The 19,217-nt window shown below is 37.1% G+C and overlaps 1 protein-coding gene across 3 annotated transcripts in view; it reads right to left on the reverse strand.

The window, feature by feature from the left end:
* Nucleotides 1-19,217, reverse strand: part of LOC308681723 (uncharacterized protein) — a 188,134-nt gene that overhangs the window by 157,925 nt on the left and 10,992 nt on the right. For 2 of the 3 annotated variants that reach the window (XM_081350826.1, XM_081350825.1), the window contains exons 5-9: nt 15,507-15,630; nt 14,604-14,879; nt 13,880-13,960; nt 10,437-10,556; nt 10,016-10,078 (exon numbers count right to left, since the gene is read on the reverse strand). In XM_081350826.1, coding sequence (XP_081206952.1) covers nt 10,016-10,078; nt 10,437-10,556; nt 13,880-13,960; nt 14,604-14,879; nt 15,507-15,630 — 664 coding nt within the window. The remainder of the gene's footprint in view (nt 1-10,015; nt 10,079-10,436; nt 10,557-13,879; nt 13,961-14,603; nt 14,880-15,506; nt 15,631-19,217) is intronic. The other variant, XM_081350827.1, reaches the window with a different exon arrangement.

The following is a 19,217-nucleotide window of genomic DNA, read 5'->3' on the forward strand; positions in this document are numbered from 1 at the left end:
CGCAGGCAGAAAACAAAAGAATAGGAAATATCATCAGCAAAACTTGAAATGTCCCAGTGATTTACTGCAGAGCAAGAACTGAACACAATCAAATATTAGTGTTACTGTCACTTATGGTGGATCTGGTGAAGAAGCTGTCAGCGATCAAAATATTGATTTTGAAGCTGTTGAAAATTATAGTTTTGAGAATATGTTTGAGATGGCGAATACGAGCCAGATGCTGAATGTACTGGGAAATGAGCTCTGATGAGGACAGTATGATGGTATAAAACATCTGCTCAAACTGAACCCTTCCAAGCTCCAAAAGGTAACAAAATATGCTTTATTTTATTCTTCTGTTATTGTTACTCTGATATCAGGAGAGTTTTATATTATCACAACTGGTAGAGATCCATCCGTGTTAGATATAGATCCGGGTCGCTAAAGACCCGTCACCCGAATATGTAATAATGATTGGCGAAACCTTCATGCATGTAAGGGTTAATACAGTGTTGCCTTGAAAGCACTACTTAACCCAAAAAAACAATGTGTACTAAACAAAAAAAACTATTTCCGTACAAGACCTTCATATTTTGATGGCCTAAAACAACTAAATGTCTTCATTCAGATTCTGTTAATCTTCATACAAATTGTATAGCCCATCTCCAGTAGCTATTCCCTTAAAATCAAAGCCTTTTCTCCCACAAAGTAACTCTACAATTAAGATTCCAGAAGTGTGCAGCGCAGTCTGATACAAACATGTTGAGTCATAAATTTGCAGACTTCGTCCCTTGTGGTCTGTCACTGTCTAATCCCAAACTGACTGATAGAAGAGATCCCATCGCCGTAATCTGATTTCAAGCCTCTTCAGACAGCCCAGGATAAAATAAACCTTTCTAGCAGATTATATGCATCTGATGAAGAACCACTGGCAGACAAAAAAATACTTTCACCCAATGCATCCTCAGAAAGAGTGGAATGGCACTCTGAAAGTGTGCTATCGGACCTCTGTGTGAAGAAGCACTTCAGACTAGTGACAGAAACTCTATTTGGAAGCCACTTACTATCGCAAGGTGCTATTCAAAGTCTTCCAGACAACCTATCCTTTCTTTAAGCATTTATAAAACAGTCAGGGTGGATAAATGCGCACCTTTCCAGAAATACCATCCAGATCAGAAGAAGCTATGCCCCTGTCACCCTGAAGAATAACAACTTCATTTACAGAAGAAAACACCAAATACTCTGGCCAGATCTGACAGCTCTTATAGTTCATCAGTGATCTATAACAAGAGTTCTTGATGTATAAATTGTTGCTTGAAATTGACAAGTCTGAAGCTGACGAGATTTGTATAAGCACCATTGGGTAATGATGTGTCTCATAATCGAGGTTCATGGGCTAATTTTCTCCATAGAGTTTTCTAAAAAATTTACAACAGCAATAAAGTACTATAGTATGTGTCCCTGCTGCTTTGGAGCTATTAGAAGCTTTTAAAACCTGCTTAAATTTATGTGACGTGTGAATCTTTCAATGGACACTTTAGCTTGGTTTCAAAACATAATGAACTGCCTTGCTCTGCCTTCTTCTCTAAATATATACTCAAATTACTGATTTGGTACACTATAAACTGGCAATTATATAACTCACCTGACAGTTGACTTCAGTAGAGTTTTTTACCTAAGCCTAGCTAACAAAACAATAATATAATGCATACAACTCTAGAACAAATACAATTTTGGTTTAAGTAAACAATTTTTAATTATATTGAATCATTAACACTATACAATTCAAAAGTTTAGAGTGAGGATTTTTAAAAAATGTATTCATCAAGGAAATGCTATTTTCAAATGAAATAATATTTCGCAATATTACTTTTTTTTTTTCAAAAACAACAACAAAAAAACAGCAGTGTAGGTATTTGTATCTTTGTTTTTAACCTTTTTTTATACTATGATTTGGTACTGATTTTAAAGGGATACTCCACTTTTTTTGGAAATAGGCTCATTTTACAACTCCCCCAGAGTTAAACAGTTGAGTTTTACCGTTTTCGAATCCATTCAGCCGAACTCCGGGTCTGGCGGTACCACTTTTAATCGAAAACTCTTTGGTCATGTTTTTTTGAGAGATGCTAATGGTCTTGTCCGATTCAATGATCTATGCTAAGCTATGCTAAAAGTGGTACCGCCAGAACCAGAGATCGGCTGAATGGATTCAAAAACGGTAAAACTCAACTGTTTAACTCTGGGGGAGTTGTAATATGAGCCTATTTCCAAAAAAAGTGGAGTATCTCTTTAAGTATAATGAACATTTCTCTCATTTGCCAAGTTGGCATGATACGAAAGTTGAAATGGTCTTTTCTTCCCTATTGTGATGTATATCCGAGTCAAACAGCTTCTCAAACTAGAAAAAAAAAAAACGTAGGGAGGGACTTGACTTTGTCCATCGTGATTTGATTGGATGGTTGTGGTTTGCTATTGCTGTGATGTCATGTGAGTGACAGGTTGTCCCACCCTCGTGCCTAAAAACATGTCATCAGAGAAGAGAGGCTGCTGCAAGTGACTGGCGAAGTTATTATGATTGAAGATTACAATTTACATAAAAATATATATATATATATGCTTGGATAGATTATTTACAATAAATACTACAATATTCCATAATAAAAAAAAAACAAGTTGCTGCAGTGCAATCTGGGATTTGCCATATGTGAAGGATCTTGGTCAAAATAAGGTATTGTTAAAGGCAGCATTGACATGAATGTGATGCCTTAAAATACTGTCTAGATATGTGGCTCACTAAGTTTTGAAAGCGTTTTGTAGTGAAAGGGCACTAATTCTGGCTAGTGGCAATCCTTCAATACTTCCAAGAGGTTTCGTCTAATCCTACAGGTATAGCTCACTTGTTTTGCATTACCATAGTTTCATGAGGGATATTCATAACATCTGCAGAGAAACATCAGGCTACATATACCACCTGTCACACAGTACAGTGAAATTCACAGGAATGCTTTGGCAATTTCTGCATCTATCCTCCTAAAATGAGTTTATGATACCCTGCGTATTTTGCTAAAAGTCTAACAGTGCGGTTTGCAGATTTTGGTCCCGTTGCTGCCCATGAAGACACTGGAAAGAAACTAATGACAGACTAATGATTTCTCAAGATCACTGAGATCATACAAATCTATTAGTGTGGCATCCAGCTTACAGCAAGAAGACAGTCGAAAGCCTCCGTTAACATCCACCACAGCGATGCCACTCAAATAGTCATACCTTCTCTCCTTGTCTTTCCCTGCTTCCCCCTGGAGAAGACATGGCAGATGGGCATGTTGGTGGACAATCCCGTATTGACACATTAAGCAGTGGGTTTTGAGGCCTATAGTGCTCTGCACCATTACAGCTGTCTGGGGCTCTTTGTAACACACTGGCCGGCAGCTGCAGAGCTAGATAATATTACTCGATAATTGGGAGGCTACAAGCTCAAGACCCACAGTAACCTTGTTTGACGTGCCTGAGAACATTAGAGTCAAGGTTAATAGAGTAAAACTACTGCAAGTCTGTTGTCTATGTGTAGCACTAGCAGGGCTAATCTGAGTGTGCCATGGTTTTGGAATATCGTCTTAAATTGTAATTGAATAGGGACCAATTCTATTATATAATAACAAACAAACAAATAAACAAACAAATAAAAATAAAAATATATGATAATATAAATAAATAAAAAATAAAGACAAGCAAATAATTAAATAAATAAATATTCCATACAACAGCACTTAAATGCTTAAATATACAATTATATAATAGAATAATTAAAAAGTAATATCAAAACAAAGAAGACAATTTAGATTCTAAGGGCCCTATTTTAACGATCTAAGCGCATGGTCTAAAGTGCAGGGTGCAAGTTCACTTAGAGCATGTCAGAATCCACTTTTGCCAGTTTAATGATTCGAAAAATGGTCGGTGCACCCGGCGCATGGTCTAAAAGGGTTGTCCCTATTCTCTTAATGAGTAATGGGTTTTGGGTGTAACGTGCAATAAACCAATCAGAGTCTCACATCCCATTCCCTCATATCCCATTCCCCTTCCCAAGCTAGTTGTGCTCGCGCCATGGCGGATTCGCTATTTACATGGCGGAATTTACAAGCGGAAAAACTGAACGCTTCTCCAGAGAGGAAATGGATCTGCTTAGGCGTGAGGTTAAAGCGCGCAAGCAGACCATCTGCGGGACAAAGTGTATGCGCGTAGTGGACCCGCCTATAGGCGCATATTACTAACGTAAATAAAAAATAAATATTGCGCCATTGATTTTAGACCAGGTTTCAGTTGGTCAATGGCGCCAACTCTATTTCTGTTGCCTCAAAATAGCAATGCGCCAACAATGCACCTGAACACACCTCGTTTTCAGACCAGCATGCCCATGAGCAAACAGATGGGCGCAAATGCATTTTGCTATTTAAACAACGTGGCGCAGGACGTGAAAATGAAAACTGTGTCGGGCTGAAGCTAGCAAAAAACACTTGGATCGCATCTGGCGCCGCATTGCACCGGGTGTATGATAGGGCCCTAAGTGTTGTGTTCATTTCTTTTACTTGATAAAGTGCTGAAAAGTTTTTTTTTACAGTGAAAGTTTTTCACAGAAATTTGCAGGACACACAAAGAAATGAAGTGGTTGAGGGAAAAACAATAAAACACAAACTTCCTATTTTGTTATTAAGCCATAGGGTCCATCAATCAAACTACACTCATGCTGTCAAATTCAACCTAAATATAACCTTGAAATTCTCTAGATTTTAATCCGTTTACAAAGAACAATATTGAGTGAGCTTTAATGAATTGCGAGGCCATTAAAACAACTAGTCCGGTTCATAAATAATTCAGGCATGCCGGTGGCCCCTGAATTTAGGTTTGCTGTCCAAAAATCACTCATGTCGTTTTGGTTCCTAGTCGAATATTGGATTACAGGGAGAGAGAGAGGACTCTTAGGGAGGCAGTGTGGTCAGAAAGTACATCTCCATAACAACAAAACCAGCCCAGGTAATTGCATTTTGGACGTGTTGTGCATCTGGTAGTATTAAGGATCTAGAAATGCTGGTTCGCTCTGAACAGAACTCCTCATGCGATTAATCCCACTTCACTCAATCCATGAAACACGATTGCGACTGGCAATTTTCATCGCTGGGTACAAACTCTTTTGAGAAACACGTTCGAAGTGATCCAGAGAAAGGGTTCTTGTGTAGGTCACTGCAATTAACCTTTGGGTGACATTCGGTGAGCTTAATAGCTCAGAACGCTGTAATAGCCGTACACTACCTTGAAAATCGGCTGCATTTTATATTCGGTTTCTCTTCTGGGGTTGACCGTGTTCACAGTCAGAGACTAGAAATATTTAATGAAACACATCATTAATATATCCATTAAACACCTGGCTCTCATGACCATGTTCTGTAAGTGCATTAAATGGCTGTTGATTAGTAGTCTTATACCATATTACACTAACTGGCTGGTTTATACATCTAATGTTTAATGTAACCGGATTTAAGTTCATACTTAGGTTAAAACATTTAAACACAATTGGTTTTTAGTAGGGCTGTCAAATTTAGCGCGTTAATAACGCGTTAACGCAAAATCATATTAACGGCACTAATTTTTTTAACGGACGATTAACGCAGCGCGTATTTTCTGTTTGACCCGTGGCCCAAAACCTAGTTGGAGAAATGCAGATACACAGTGTTGGCAACTTAGCCACATTGCAGACCCCTTTAGCGATTTTTTTCCCTTCAACAAAGCGCCCAAACCTTATTTAGTTTCTGAGAATATACCGGTACCGCCGGTACTGCTCTCCCAGCACGCGCGCGCGCCTCTCTCTCTCTCGCTCTCTCTCTCTATCTCTCTCTCTCTCTCTCTCGCTCTCTGCGTCTCACGCGGAGGAGCAGCGCTTTAATTCAGTTAAACACAGATATTATGTTGCTTCTCTAATTTTACAAATATAGCCGAAATCAGAGCACGGATATTGTCTTTAGCTTAATGTGTATTTGATTTCACCAGACGACGGCTCGATTATCAGAATTTTTGTGCAGATTAACGTCTTGGAAGGGAGAGCTGGTTATGTTTATTTGGTCGCGTTTCAGTCACCATTTCAAATTCATTCCGTTGTTTGACAACAGAAACAGTAAAATATACGTTTTATTGAGAATGTATTGAGAATTTAGCTTCATCAAAATGGGCACAGAGAGAGACAAACTACAATGTAATAATAAATGCTAAATGTACATTTAGCATTTTCAGAAGAGCTGCCCTGTCATGCAAAAATCTAAACATGTTTGTGTTAGTAAATTGCTCAGTGCAAAGAAAGAGAAGTAATGGGAACCTGGTATTTCTTTTTTCTTTCTACATGTGTCTAATAGACATGAACAAGTTCTTTGAAAAACATCTATGACCTTTGAAACATGTCTCGTCTTCATGCTATATTGACTATGGTTTCAATAATAAACATACATTTGCATAAAGCATCTATATTTATCAATGCCCACGTTGATTAGAGTATTACAAACTTGAAAAGTATTAATTTAAGGTATATTTAGAACAAATAAAAAATGTGCGATTAAATGCGATTAATCGCGAGTTAACTCATGACAACCATGCGATTAATCGCGATTAAAATTTTTAATCGATTGACAGCCCTAGTTTTTAGCATACATTATGCTTGCAAAAAGCAAAATACAGACCCTTTAGCATACATGAATGGTACACAAGACGCCAAGCAATTCAATATAGTGAAAAATACTATCAGGCAAATCAAAAATAGACACTCTAGTAAGTAAATAAGTTCTGCATGCAGTCTATAAATATAAGATTTTATTTCCCCCCTTTTCCATTCACCGTGCTGCAGTAAATCTAGCCTGTGCTCTAATACATATGCATGCATCCTTCCATCCTCCATAACTTTGCACTTCTTTTTTTTAACTAAAAAACATTACTAAGTATGTTGTGTCGTTGACAAATTACATCGCCAACACAAAGCTTGAAATGCCCGTTTGATACCAGCTTGCTCGTCTATGATATTCAAATGTTTCTCTTTGAGGAAGCAATAAGAGAACAGAGTCAGCAGGAGACGCCAGAAATATCGCCAGCCGTGAAATGCGTGTGCTTCGTTTATCTATAATTCGTTTTCAGTTTCCAACATCCATGAATTCCCACATTGCAAAAAAATAAAAAGAAACGTGGGCCCGATTCTTCCCCCAATGCTGGATATGAGCCTTTTGGCTTAAACAACCTCCGAAACATGGGGCTTAGAGTCTCATGAGCTTTTGTATTATGAGTTTAATGTAAATGTGGCAAATACACACAATAGGCTTATGTAACCACAACGATAATTTACATAAAGACGCCATGCCGTTTATTAGGCCAACGATGTGCCAGCAGCACACTACTAAAAGATGACAAACACTTGGACACGTAAAAACAACCAAAATTTAAATAAAAATGACTTTACAGGGGCCAATGCAAATGTTTTGTTCAATAAAAGAGTGTCCCTCCCCATTATACCACCTGAAACAGCACTCAAAACAATATTTCAGCCTGTTTTTAAGATTTACGAATTTCAATTGTAGTAAAATTCCAAATTTAATTGATTAATCCTTACATATTATTCATATTATGATTACGAATATTAAATGAGTAAAACAAAACTAGAGCTTAATAAAACAGTTGTACAAATTCTTACTTGATAATATGTAAGGATTATTCCATTTAATTGTATGAAATGTTACTATACAATTGACTTTCGTAAATCTTTTGTTTTTTTTTAAGCCTTTTTTTTAGTGTAGCATTAGAAATCGAAAATGGTACACTGCTGCGCCATTAAACAAAAGCTACTGACTGTATCAATAGAAAATATGTCACAAGAAAGAAAAAAAGCATTTGTCAAACAGTTTTATTGGGTCTAATGAAAAATAAGTTCTAAAATGAGCATGGACAGAAGGTAATTATATTCTGTTTGCAAAACTTTACACCCACTCAATGAGTGCCATGAGTGCAAACTTTTCTAATCTATATGGCCAACAAATTAAGAGTGTCCAGACTATTTTGACAGTGAATGTTGATTAATGAGTGAGCGGCAAGACAAAAGACAAAAATATTATGAATAATTGATACTAGACAATAACTGCTAACAAAATAACACTCAAAAAGACCTCATGTAATTAAAAATGTGAGGTTTTTGTCCTTTAGTCCATATTTGTGAGCTCTGAGTGCGTCCAGACGAAGTATCTCACTGTGTCCAAAGACAAATATGCTAAAATATTTGACATTAAATGAGAAAATGGCAACAAAATAAGTGTCTGAATGTCCCCCAAGAAATCAAAGTCAAATTTAAGAAAATTCATGACTTGTTCACTAAGGTCTATGCAGTTTCTTTGTCCAATAAAATGCTTTCTAGTAGAATGTTAATGCCCCTTCGTCTAATATCATCACGATCAAGGGGCAACAATTTAAGTGTGTCCTGACAGTTCTGACACTGAGCGCTGATTAACGACCGCCCTCCTGTGACAAGACGAAAGTCAGAGGCAGATATGCAAGCGCGTTTCATTCTAAAATAGGACAATGGAAGAAAAAAAAATTCTCTGTGATGACCTATTGACTTTAAACTACTGCAAATGGAGATTTGAGTCTCCGACAAGCGTTAAACCCGATCCTAGAATATCCCATGGGATTGTCCACTTATTCCACAGGAGCTATGTAGCATTCCAGCCATGACAACTTGAGAACCGGAGCATGCACATACACAGTATAGCGATCCACAAAAAGAAAACAATAGCCTAGAGTGTCATGAAATGCTGAATTATCCAATTATCTGCCCGTATACTGTAACGATACTTGAGACTCCAGTAGCCAAAACAATGATTTTATCAAGCATAGAGGCACCTGGAAAACTATAAAATTCACTTTCACCTTCAGCAGGCCTCTGTTAAAATGTTAAATTCACAGCTCTGATGCAATGTCTTGGAAATGCATCATAAATTCAATATGTGCTATTGGCCATGTTCTTGTTCCAAATGTAATTACACTTGTCCTGTATATTCTATTACATTGAGAAAACGCTGCATAATATTTCATAAAACACATTTAGCATGACATTGAACAGTCATTCGCTGAGGATTCAATCACTGAAAAATGTGACATCTGAAGGAGCAGGAGCAACAAAATGCAACAATATAACAAACTCCAGTTGTCAATTAACACCTACTGCAAGATATAAAAGAAGCTTTGTTGTTTGACTGAGCAATTAACTGAACAGACATTTGTCTGATAAATGTCATACACATAGTCAACAATTCCATTTGCAACAAAGGCTACAGTAATGTGACTTGTTGTGCAGGGTAATTTGAAAGAGATCAATAGAAAAACTGTAGTCTCATTTCCTACCGGATTTGAAAACAAAAAAACAACAATTTTGGCAGCAGCCGCATTAATTAAGTAGAAAGTAAAGCAACAGTTCTCAGAAGTTGGTCCTATAGGAGTGCAAATTTATTGGCTGCTTGTTCCCAAAAGGTATTCCGAATTTCCCAGCCCGGACTAAGCAAGTGGTTCTTGTCAAGAAACGTCTCTATTCCAAAACACAACAAACTAATTTGACTAATGACCTTAAAGACCATTTGTCCTTAACAAATATATCATCAGCTGTTCATTTGTGTGAATTCCAAACATTCTTACAGTGGCTCCAAACTTTAAGTGACACAAGGAAGGGAACATATCTATTTACTGCCAAGATCCTTAACGCCTCACAAAGAAGCCAAAAATCACTTTAAATATGTTGGGATAATAATAACTAACGAATTAAAGTGTACCACAAATTTGATAATAATGTCAAGAAAACTGCCATAAAGCAACTTGTCCTGAAAACCAGAGATTGTGAATCTTAATGCACTACATGCACTCTGTCACATCTTTTAAAGGGCAAATCTATGAAATGTCACTGAACAAAGAACTAAGCCATTTTGTAGTATTTAGAATCCATGCGTGATTGATGAAACCCATTCCTTACCATGTCTCCTTTATCTCCCTTTTGTCCAGAATGTCCTGCCAAAACTGGAAGCCCTTGATCCCCCTTTTAAATACACATAAGTTACATAATGCAATGTTAATATGCTAAATGGGCTCAGGTCTAAAACACTGATCAAAATTCAAAGAGGAATCCTAGCCTGAACTCTGGCTCTTTGTACTTCAGAAGAGATTAGCTGAGCATCGCCCGCTGATGAAGTGCATGTCTGTGCCCAAACACCCCCTTATTTGTGCTAAATTGCTTCTAATAAGCTGTTATTTCTGTCTCTGGCTGTCATCCAGGTATACGGACTGGCATAAATGTGCTTTAATTGGCCATTCATTTTGCATGCGGCATTACCTCAGGATCCATTGTTGAGTGCTAACTCGCTCATTTTAAGAATGCTTTCATGGTTTAACTTTACCTTCAGAGCGGGACAGTGGCATCGGTCGGTGGGGAGCTGAGCTGGCATGGACAGCATTCTGTGGAGGTATCCTGTGACCAGCGGGGCCGCTGTGGGGTTGTGGGTTACTACAGGTTCACACTGGTCAGATTGAAAATAAGGCAATACATTAGACCGGGATAAAGCATTCAGACAATTATTGTAGACCAAGATAATCAATTATTATGCTTTGAATAGGATATGTGGGGGATTTTCTACATGCATACTGCATGCATATTCATCTTCTGAAATGCATAACGCTGGCAACTTTGTTATGCTAAATATATCATTTGGCGCTGTAAAGTCATATTAATATGAGTTCAATTCTGAAGAATTTGGAAAGACCATTTGTGCATTTTCTGGTGACACTTTACAATAAGGTCCATTAGTTAGCATTAGTTAACTACCTATGAACTAAGAATGAACAATACTTCTTCAGCATTTATTAATCTTAGTTAATATTCATTTCAAGATTTACTAATATTACTAATTACTAAAATCAAAGGTTGCACTTGTTTACATTGGTTAATCTACGGTGAACTAACATGAACAAACAATGTACAGCTGAATTTTTATTAACTAACATTAACAAAGATTGATAAATACTGTAACAAATGTTTTGCTCATTGTTAGGTAATGTTAGTTAATACATTAACTAATGTTAACTAATGAACCTTATTGTAAAATGTTACCCATTTTCTTCAGTATTACTGTGCAAAATTAAAGAGTACATTCCATATATACTGTTTATATTGTAGGCAGACAACCTTTTCTTCCAGCACTCTTTTGTTCTCTTTGTCCTATAGTATTTCGGTTACGTTTTCTGGAGTGAGAAACTATTTTGTTCAAAAGAAAGCTCTCTGAATCACATTTCTGAATTGCCAACATAGTCAGACCATTTTGCTAAACCCAAATGATAGATTTTTGTGGCAAGTTATTTTGAGTGAAATCAAAACCAAACCATATAGGCCATATAGTATGATTCCTACGGAGCCCTTAAAGGGACACTGTGGTGGGAAAAAAATATGAGATATGCGAGGAAAGTCAATTCTTTTGCATTCTCTCGTAAAACTTTGCGTTCGCTCGCATAAAGTTTGCGTTACTCCGAGAAACTTTGCGTTTGTTCGCAAAACATTTTCTTTACTCAAAGTTTCTCGAGGGAACGCAAAACAACAAAAGCACTGACAAATTATTTTTCCGCCCATTTCATATGTTTTTCCTTACCCATGTCCCTTTAGGGGTTCCTTAGATTTCCAAATAAATGATGCTTAAGAGGCAGTTTTTATAGTGAATCCAAAACATACAGAGTACTGTTATTTAATATATTTATTTCAGCTCTAAAATGATGAAAAAGTCAATAATTGCAAAAAAGGTAGTTCAACTTTTAAATATAAACAATGTAATATTTAAATGATCTCATCATTTGGTAATTGTATTGTTTATATATATATATATATATATATATATATATACATACATACATACATACATATACACATATATACATATATACATACATATACACATATATACATACATACATACATATACACATATATACATACATATACACATATATACATACATACATACATACATATACACATATATATATATATATATATATATTTTTTTTTTTTTTTAAAGCCCTACAATTGATAATTGTTAATAAAGTGATGGCACCTTAGGCAATCGAATGTGTTGCCCAATTACGTGACCGTAGCCACTTCCATGTGGAAATCGCAAATGAAACATTATCCCAAACGCTGAGAAGGGGGATTAGCAAACAATTGTAAAGACCATGTACCAATTACAACATTGAGCAGGGATGTGGATTTTCTCTAATCCAATCGTTTAAGAGAGTATGTTGCCTTTAATTAATCAGAAATTATTGCCTGGAGCAACTCGAGCTAAAAGGATGTCCTCAAGTGCTTTTTCCACAATGGAAACATTCAGTCCAACAACAATACATGGAAATTACAATGGCTCTGTTCCAAAACCTACTGCATTGCCTACATGGACAGCATTTTAAGAGTTTCAAAAGGTAGAATGCCTTCTTTAGGCCAAATTCTGAAGCAACAAACCCAAAAGAGCCCATGTCAAACGAGATCCACCACCTCCTACCTCCACTCTCTCTTACGAGTCTACACGTCCTCCAGGAACCTTCGGTCGGTAAGTGAGCTGTGCCTTGTGGTATCAGTGCCATTACAGAAAGGCACAAAAATCAATCTCAAGAACGTTTTCATTTCTTGCTGTGGAATGATCTTCCAAGCCCTATCAGGACAGCCGAATCCCTGACAATTTTCAAGAATTGTTAAGCTTGATTTCTCACAAACCGCAGAGCTAATAGAGTCGCACGAACACTCACGTTGTGCAGTCGAGCACAGAAGACCAATGGCCAAAGTCAAGAGCTTCTTTAAATAATACATTACATTTTGGTTTGTTTTTAACTAAACTCTACCGTACACTTGGAATACGCCACATGTTGCATGGGACCATTCGGTGATATTTTCGTGACATTTTCACAGCCATTATATGGACAAGCGCGAGAGGGACAAGAAGAAAGAAAGAAGGGCATAGAGCATCCAAACTAAACCAGGGTGAGTAAACGATGACTTCATTTTCATTTCAGGGTGAACTATTCCTACTTAAAAAAAATCAATCTTAAACTTAAGTCTATTTCTCAAACGAAACCATCACATGAGCACTTGTGAGGAAGCTGTCTATGTAGGCAGCAGATGGAAGGGTAGCTCACTTGATTTTGGAACGGAGCCTTTGAAAACTACCACAACAGACAAAACAAAAAGAGACACTTCAATCTTTCAAACTTTACCTGAAAGAATAAGGTTATTCAAAAGCAGTGTTAAAATGTGACTGGCCGGTTCAGATATTATTTTATGAATATGTCAAGACTTTAAGTCCCCCTGTTGTGAAAATCAAGGTTTTATTGTTGTTTATATGTCTATGTGGTATTTTAATATACCACAAATTCATAAGTGAGCACCAGTGCTGAGTATTTTCTCCTTAAAACTGCAGTGGACCAAAGACAGTCTCAAAAACGCGGTTTGAAACCGCTGGTGTTTCTGACGTGACTTCACAAGCTACCTTCTAACCAATCACGTCAACGTGTGGATCTCTGAGCTGGTGTGAGTGAGTGGAGCCGGGGCTAATTTGCATATTCATAGATCCGTTTATACTAAATGAGGCAAGGGTGTAGAGTTACATTCAAGCTATTTTAAGGCATGAAGAATTTTTTTTTCAAGGGAAAAACTTTTAAATATGTCATTTTGGTGATCAAACTTGAGGTTTAAGGGATACAATCATTGCCTACAGGGGGACTTTAAGTTTAGTGCAAAAATGATGGGTTGGGTTAACAGTCGGTTAGGATTTGCATCACACTGCAGCACCATAAACCTGAATCTTACCGTAACTCCAGGAGAATCGCAGCATCTGTCCAGGTCGGCTATTCTAGCATCACAGAAGATCAAAATCTCTTGAAGCTCAATCTGTCAAGGTAAACTGACATTTATTGGCATGAACACACATAACTGATAAACGAATACAACAGATAAACCTTATTCTATTTTGGCCTGCATCATATTCAGACTTGAAGTTAGTGAAGTTCCCTTAAAGGAGAACTCCGGTCAATTTTAACATTGAGCTCATTTTTTTGTACATTTAGAGTGCTGTCAGTACAGAGCGTGAACTCGACAATCGATTACTGTGGCCTTCGACCGAAAACAGGATGTAAATACAGGTATGTGCGCTGGCTTCATATCTTTCACATCTACTGCAGTCAGATTAACCCGCGTTCTCCCCGAAGGAATCACTCACGTGACCTGTGCACTTGTAATGACACATCAAGGATGTTAAGAGGCTAAAAGCAGGTTTAAAACTTGCCCCATTGAAGTCAACAGGGTGCAAATTTTAAAAAGAGGATAACACGGTGTAGGCAACACCGATTTTTGTCGTTGTTCTCTGTACTGACAGCACTCCAAATTTACAAAAAAATGCCATCATAGTTTGAGGTGAGCCTTCACATTCACTAACTGTACTAAATGTTCCAAGTGTTTGCATTCATATTCAGCTTTAGCAACTGAGTGTTGCCTTATTTATGACCATTGATGAGAACCGCTGTCCAAAACTCACATCCACTGGACGTCCGTCCTCCACTCGAGTGGTGATGAAGGTGCGTCCGCTCGCATCCATTCCAGATCTTTCAGCGGTCACCTGACGTTCAATTAATTTGCAGTCCAGGTAGATGGAGACGGCGTTGCTCTCGACAGAAACGCCCAGCTTGTGAAACTGTCGATCGAAGAGGGCGTGCATGTCTCGGTTCTTGAAGATGTACAGGAGGCTGTTCTTCAGAAAACTCTGAGCTAAAAACTCTACTGTTTTTTTAGCCCCATCCACTATTAATGACACCTAAATGAAGCAGAAAAGATGAACATTACTGGTTCCTTAAGACAGTTAATGAGATAAGCTGAATAAAGTCTGAAGAGATTGCAAAAGCATACTATTTAAATAATGATGCTTTTGTCAGTCTTGCAGGAGTTCTAGGGATGCACGATATATCAGCCTCCATATCAGTATCGGCTGAAATGTTCGTTTTTAATGTTATTGGTTGATTTATGAAATTATTTCTTTCAGCTGAGACACTTCAGATGCGCACTGTTAGCAATGATGGTTTTGAATTGCTTGAAATATAAGAATCACTCAAAAAAGGAAAATACAGTTAAGTACAACATGTGCAGTGCAAGTCTGTCATATAGGCTACACACAATTAAAATGTGAACATTATAATTGTGTAATTGGGACATGACTTTTATTGGAGAGACTTTTTTTTAATCAGGCTCTGAAAAATTATATAAAAATTTGGATTTATTTATCGGACAATATATTGGTTATCGTCTTTCAAATATAAAGAATTATCAGTTATCAGTATCTGCCAAAATTTTCATATCGGTGCATCCCTAGTTTTGAGCATACCCTGATTGATCAATGTCTATTTTACAGATAAAAAATGAATGAAATCTAAAATATTTTACACACCTGTGTATCTCCACTTTTATCAAAGATCTGCAGAACAAACCAGCGATCTCTCTTTGTGGTTTTTCTGAGCCGGAACGTGGCAATAATGGAGTATTCATGAGAAAGTCCATTTGGGAACACAGATCTTTAGACAAGAGACACAACACCAACATCTATAATTAAGTTTTATCAAAATAAAAAGTAGATTGCAAAAAAATATATACTACCGTTCCGAAGTTTGGGAGTATGCCGCTTATGCTTAGTTGCTTACCAATTAAGGCTTGAAATTTTTTTTGAGTAAAAACAGTAAAACTGAAATATTATTGTCATGCTGCTTAATATTTTTGTGGAAACCATGATAATCTTTGATTAATAGAATGTTCAAAATGTCTTTGCTGTTACTTTTGAACAATTTAAAATATCCTTGCTAAATAAAATTACTGATTTTTTATTTTATTTTATTTTTTACTTTACCCCAGTTACACACTTTACCCCAGTAAATGCTTCTCAGGGTGGTTTAATGTATTTAAATTAATTCTAAAAAATAAAATACCACCAGAAATACCCTTTATGTAAGAAAATCAGTGACAAACATATGCATCTAATTAAATATCTCAAACAACGAGAAAGATATCAACGGTAACACTAAATGAAACTAAATAGTGCATCGACTGCCCAAGCAAAATGACGAATGAATCAGACTTCCTAACACACCATATGAGAGAACAAGAACGTTCTAGAAAAGCATGATTATTGTTTCAGTTCAGCAGTAAAGTGCTATTTTCAGTAATTTGTCATTTAACACACTTAGTTTATATTCAAAGCACCATATTGTACATGAACTGACTGTTAAATTGAATCTGAATGTGTTTTTTTAGCTTCACTGACTGGTGTTAGTGCATTGGCATCCATGTTCTCCTTGTATTTTTTCTTTAGTCTTGCCTGAACAATTTATCAGATGAGTTTATCCAAAAATGTGTCCATTCACAGCCGGAGATCATCCTGTCTGTCAGGCTATTGTTTGAAACCACTGAGATGTTTCCATTGGTCTAAATGTAGTACAGTAGCTGTGACTAAAGTCAAACTCAAGAAACAAGACGCTTGAAAAAAAGTTTTACAAAAAAAATTTGAAGCTTCTATCCGGTTATTAAAACTGTTGAAAGAATAATGCTACATTTTTGAGTGAATCACATAACACTGTACGTGTTACAGAAAGAATTGCTCCTCATTTTCCTTTTTTATTTCTTTCACACACTATTTGGTAATTTACTGGCACTTCATCAAACACCATCAGGAAAACCGACAAATGGGAAATCTCATGTATGAATACTTTAAAAGGATGAGAGAGAGAGAGAGAGAGAGAGAGAGAGAGAGAGAGAGAGAGAGAGAGGAGAGAGAGAGAGAGAGAGAGAGAGAGAGAGAGAGAGAGAGAGAGAGAGAGAGAGAGAGAGAGAGAGAGAGAGAGAGATATCAGACTTGCAAGAGGTTGAAAATTAGTTTCTGCTCAAATAGATCATTCTCGATTCTCTCTAGGCACGTCTGTCTCCTGCTTTCACAGGCAGAGTGGAGGAAAATGCACATTATTAAAATGACATATACTCTTACTTTACATGCTGGCAAGATCAAAATGCTTTTGGATAAGAGGAAGACACAGGAGAGAGGCTAGTCTAGATGTAGCCTATTATAGGACAATGGCCGGATTATTACTAAAACTGACCACAACATTTTCAAAATCGCTTGGTTGGCTTACTCGAAGGCATGCTTCACTCAAGATTTTAGAATTGAGTAGATGAATAATGCCTTAAATAATTGCTTTAACTTTAATATATTTCTCAAAAAAAGAAATCCTATGGCTTCGGAAGATATGCAGCAAGGCAAAAAGAATCACGTTGGCAATGTACACACTGCAGCTATATTCGGTTGTCAATTCATCTTTTAGTGCTTAATCATGTTCTGTACATACACAGTTCAGGAGTGACAACCGCATTCTACAACGGAATTAACTTCCAAAATACAGGTAGTGAAAAACGCATTTACAAAAATGAATGACGTAATTTAGCATGCATCAGAAATGTTTTTCTCTTCTTTATGTGCCGCGCAAGAAATCACAGGGAAAGCGGTACGAGCCTCGTCTCATTCATGTTGCCAGATCTGAATTATTATCAAAATGACTGAACCCCCAAATTTTGTGCAGAATCTTTTATTCTTTATAACTTCCAATAGCCGCTGCCTGTAAGTGCTTAGAAGCTTCTGTCACCTCTCTACTGCAATCTCGGCCCATTACTCACTTGAAAAAGCTTCCAGATCACTGATAATCTTTGGTTTTCACGTTACCACTGCTTTCTTCAAATACCACCAAATATTTTCAATAAGATTTAGATCTGAAGACCGTCCAGGCCACTCAACAACATTCTATGACTGATCCCTGAACCAAGCTTAAGTAGGTTTGGATGTATACTTTGGGACGGCTGTCCTGCAGGAAAGTCCATTGATCATCAAGCTTCAGTCTCTGCTCCAAAGGCATCACCGTCTTTGCCAAAATGGCTTGATACTTCAAACAATTCATGATATCCTTCCTACAGTCAAGCTTTCCACTTACTGCAACAGCAAAACACCCCATAACAAGACTAGACCACCTCCATGTTTGACCATGAAGATGGTGTCCTTCTTCTCATGAGCTTTGCCTTTTTTGCATCAGACATACCGCTGATGGGTCCAAAAAGTTCCAGTTTGATCCCATAACTCCATAAAGCATTCTTCCAGAACTCCACAGGTCTATCCGTCCCCCGGGAAAATTCGTCTTGCGGTCCTACCCCAAAGCAACAAATAAAATAAAATTCCTTATCAAAATTTATAAGGAAAGACAAGTATTTTGTTTAGGCTTGGCTTGTAGGGAATTCCAAACCTGCGTATATTCTAACGCACATAACTATAGAACCCATTCTAAATGCGCATGTGACCGCCATCAGCGTTTCTCACAGGTTCGCGTTTAAAGTCTGTGTAGAGAGAATGGTGTCGTCTTAGCGGCCCCTAATTTAATAACAAATGATCATTGCGACGGAACCAAATCAATTAAAACTAACTTTAGATGGAAATAACTTAACTCTGCTGTAAAGCCGAAACAATCTCTGTTACCTTAAATTATACGCTTATCTCTGTAAAGCTGCTTTGAGACAATCTACATTGTTAAAAGCGCTATATAAATGAAGATGACTTGACTTGACTTGACTATCCAAATGAATTTTAGCATATTCAAGTCAGCCTTTTATGTTCTTCTTGGTCAAGAGAGGCATTCGGCAAGACGTCCCAACATGAAGTCCGTGCTTGTCTAGTGTTCCGCTTATAATCCTCAATGAAATATTTTTTCCTTTCATCAAGTCATATTGCAAGTCTTTGGCAGTAAATTGAGGGGTTTTCTCAGTTGCTCCGATCAAACATTTATTCCCTTTAATGATATTGTGCTTTATCTTCAACACCCTCAAAGGTTTTCTGGTACAACAAATTTGAAACTAATGAATAAGACTGCCAGCTGTGTCTCTTTTGGAAATCTTGTATCCAGACTTTGTAATGTAATAAAACAATTTGTTCTCTACAACTTTTGTGAGAGCTCTTTTGGCTTGGTCATATTTGCTAACTTTAGCACATGCATGGGCTAAATGTATGTATGTGTAACAGCACAAGCCAATTCAGTTTTGTTATAGAGTTTCCAAAGCCTTAATTGTGTTTCAACAC

The sequence above is a fragment of the Scardinius erythrophthalmus genome, assembly GCF_964197995.2.
Source record: "Scardinius erythrophthalmus genome assembly, chromosome: 21".
In the NCBI taxonomy this organism is placed as follows: domain Eukaryota; kingdom Metazoa; phylum Chordata; class Actinopteri; order Cypriniformes; family Leuciscidae; genus Scardinius; species Scardinius erythrophthalmus.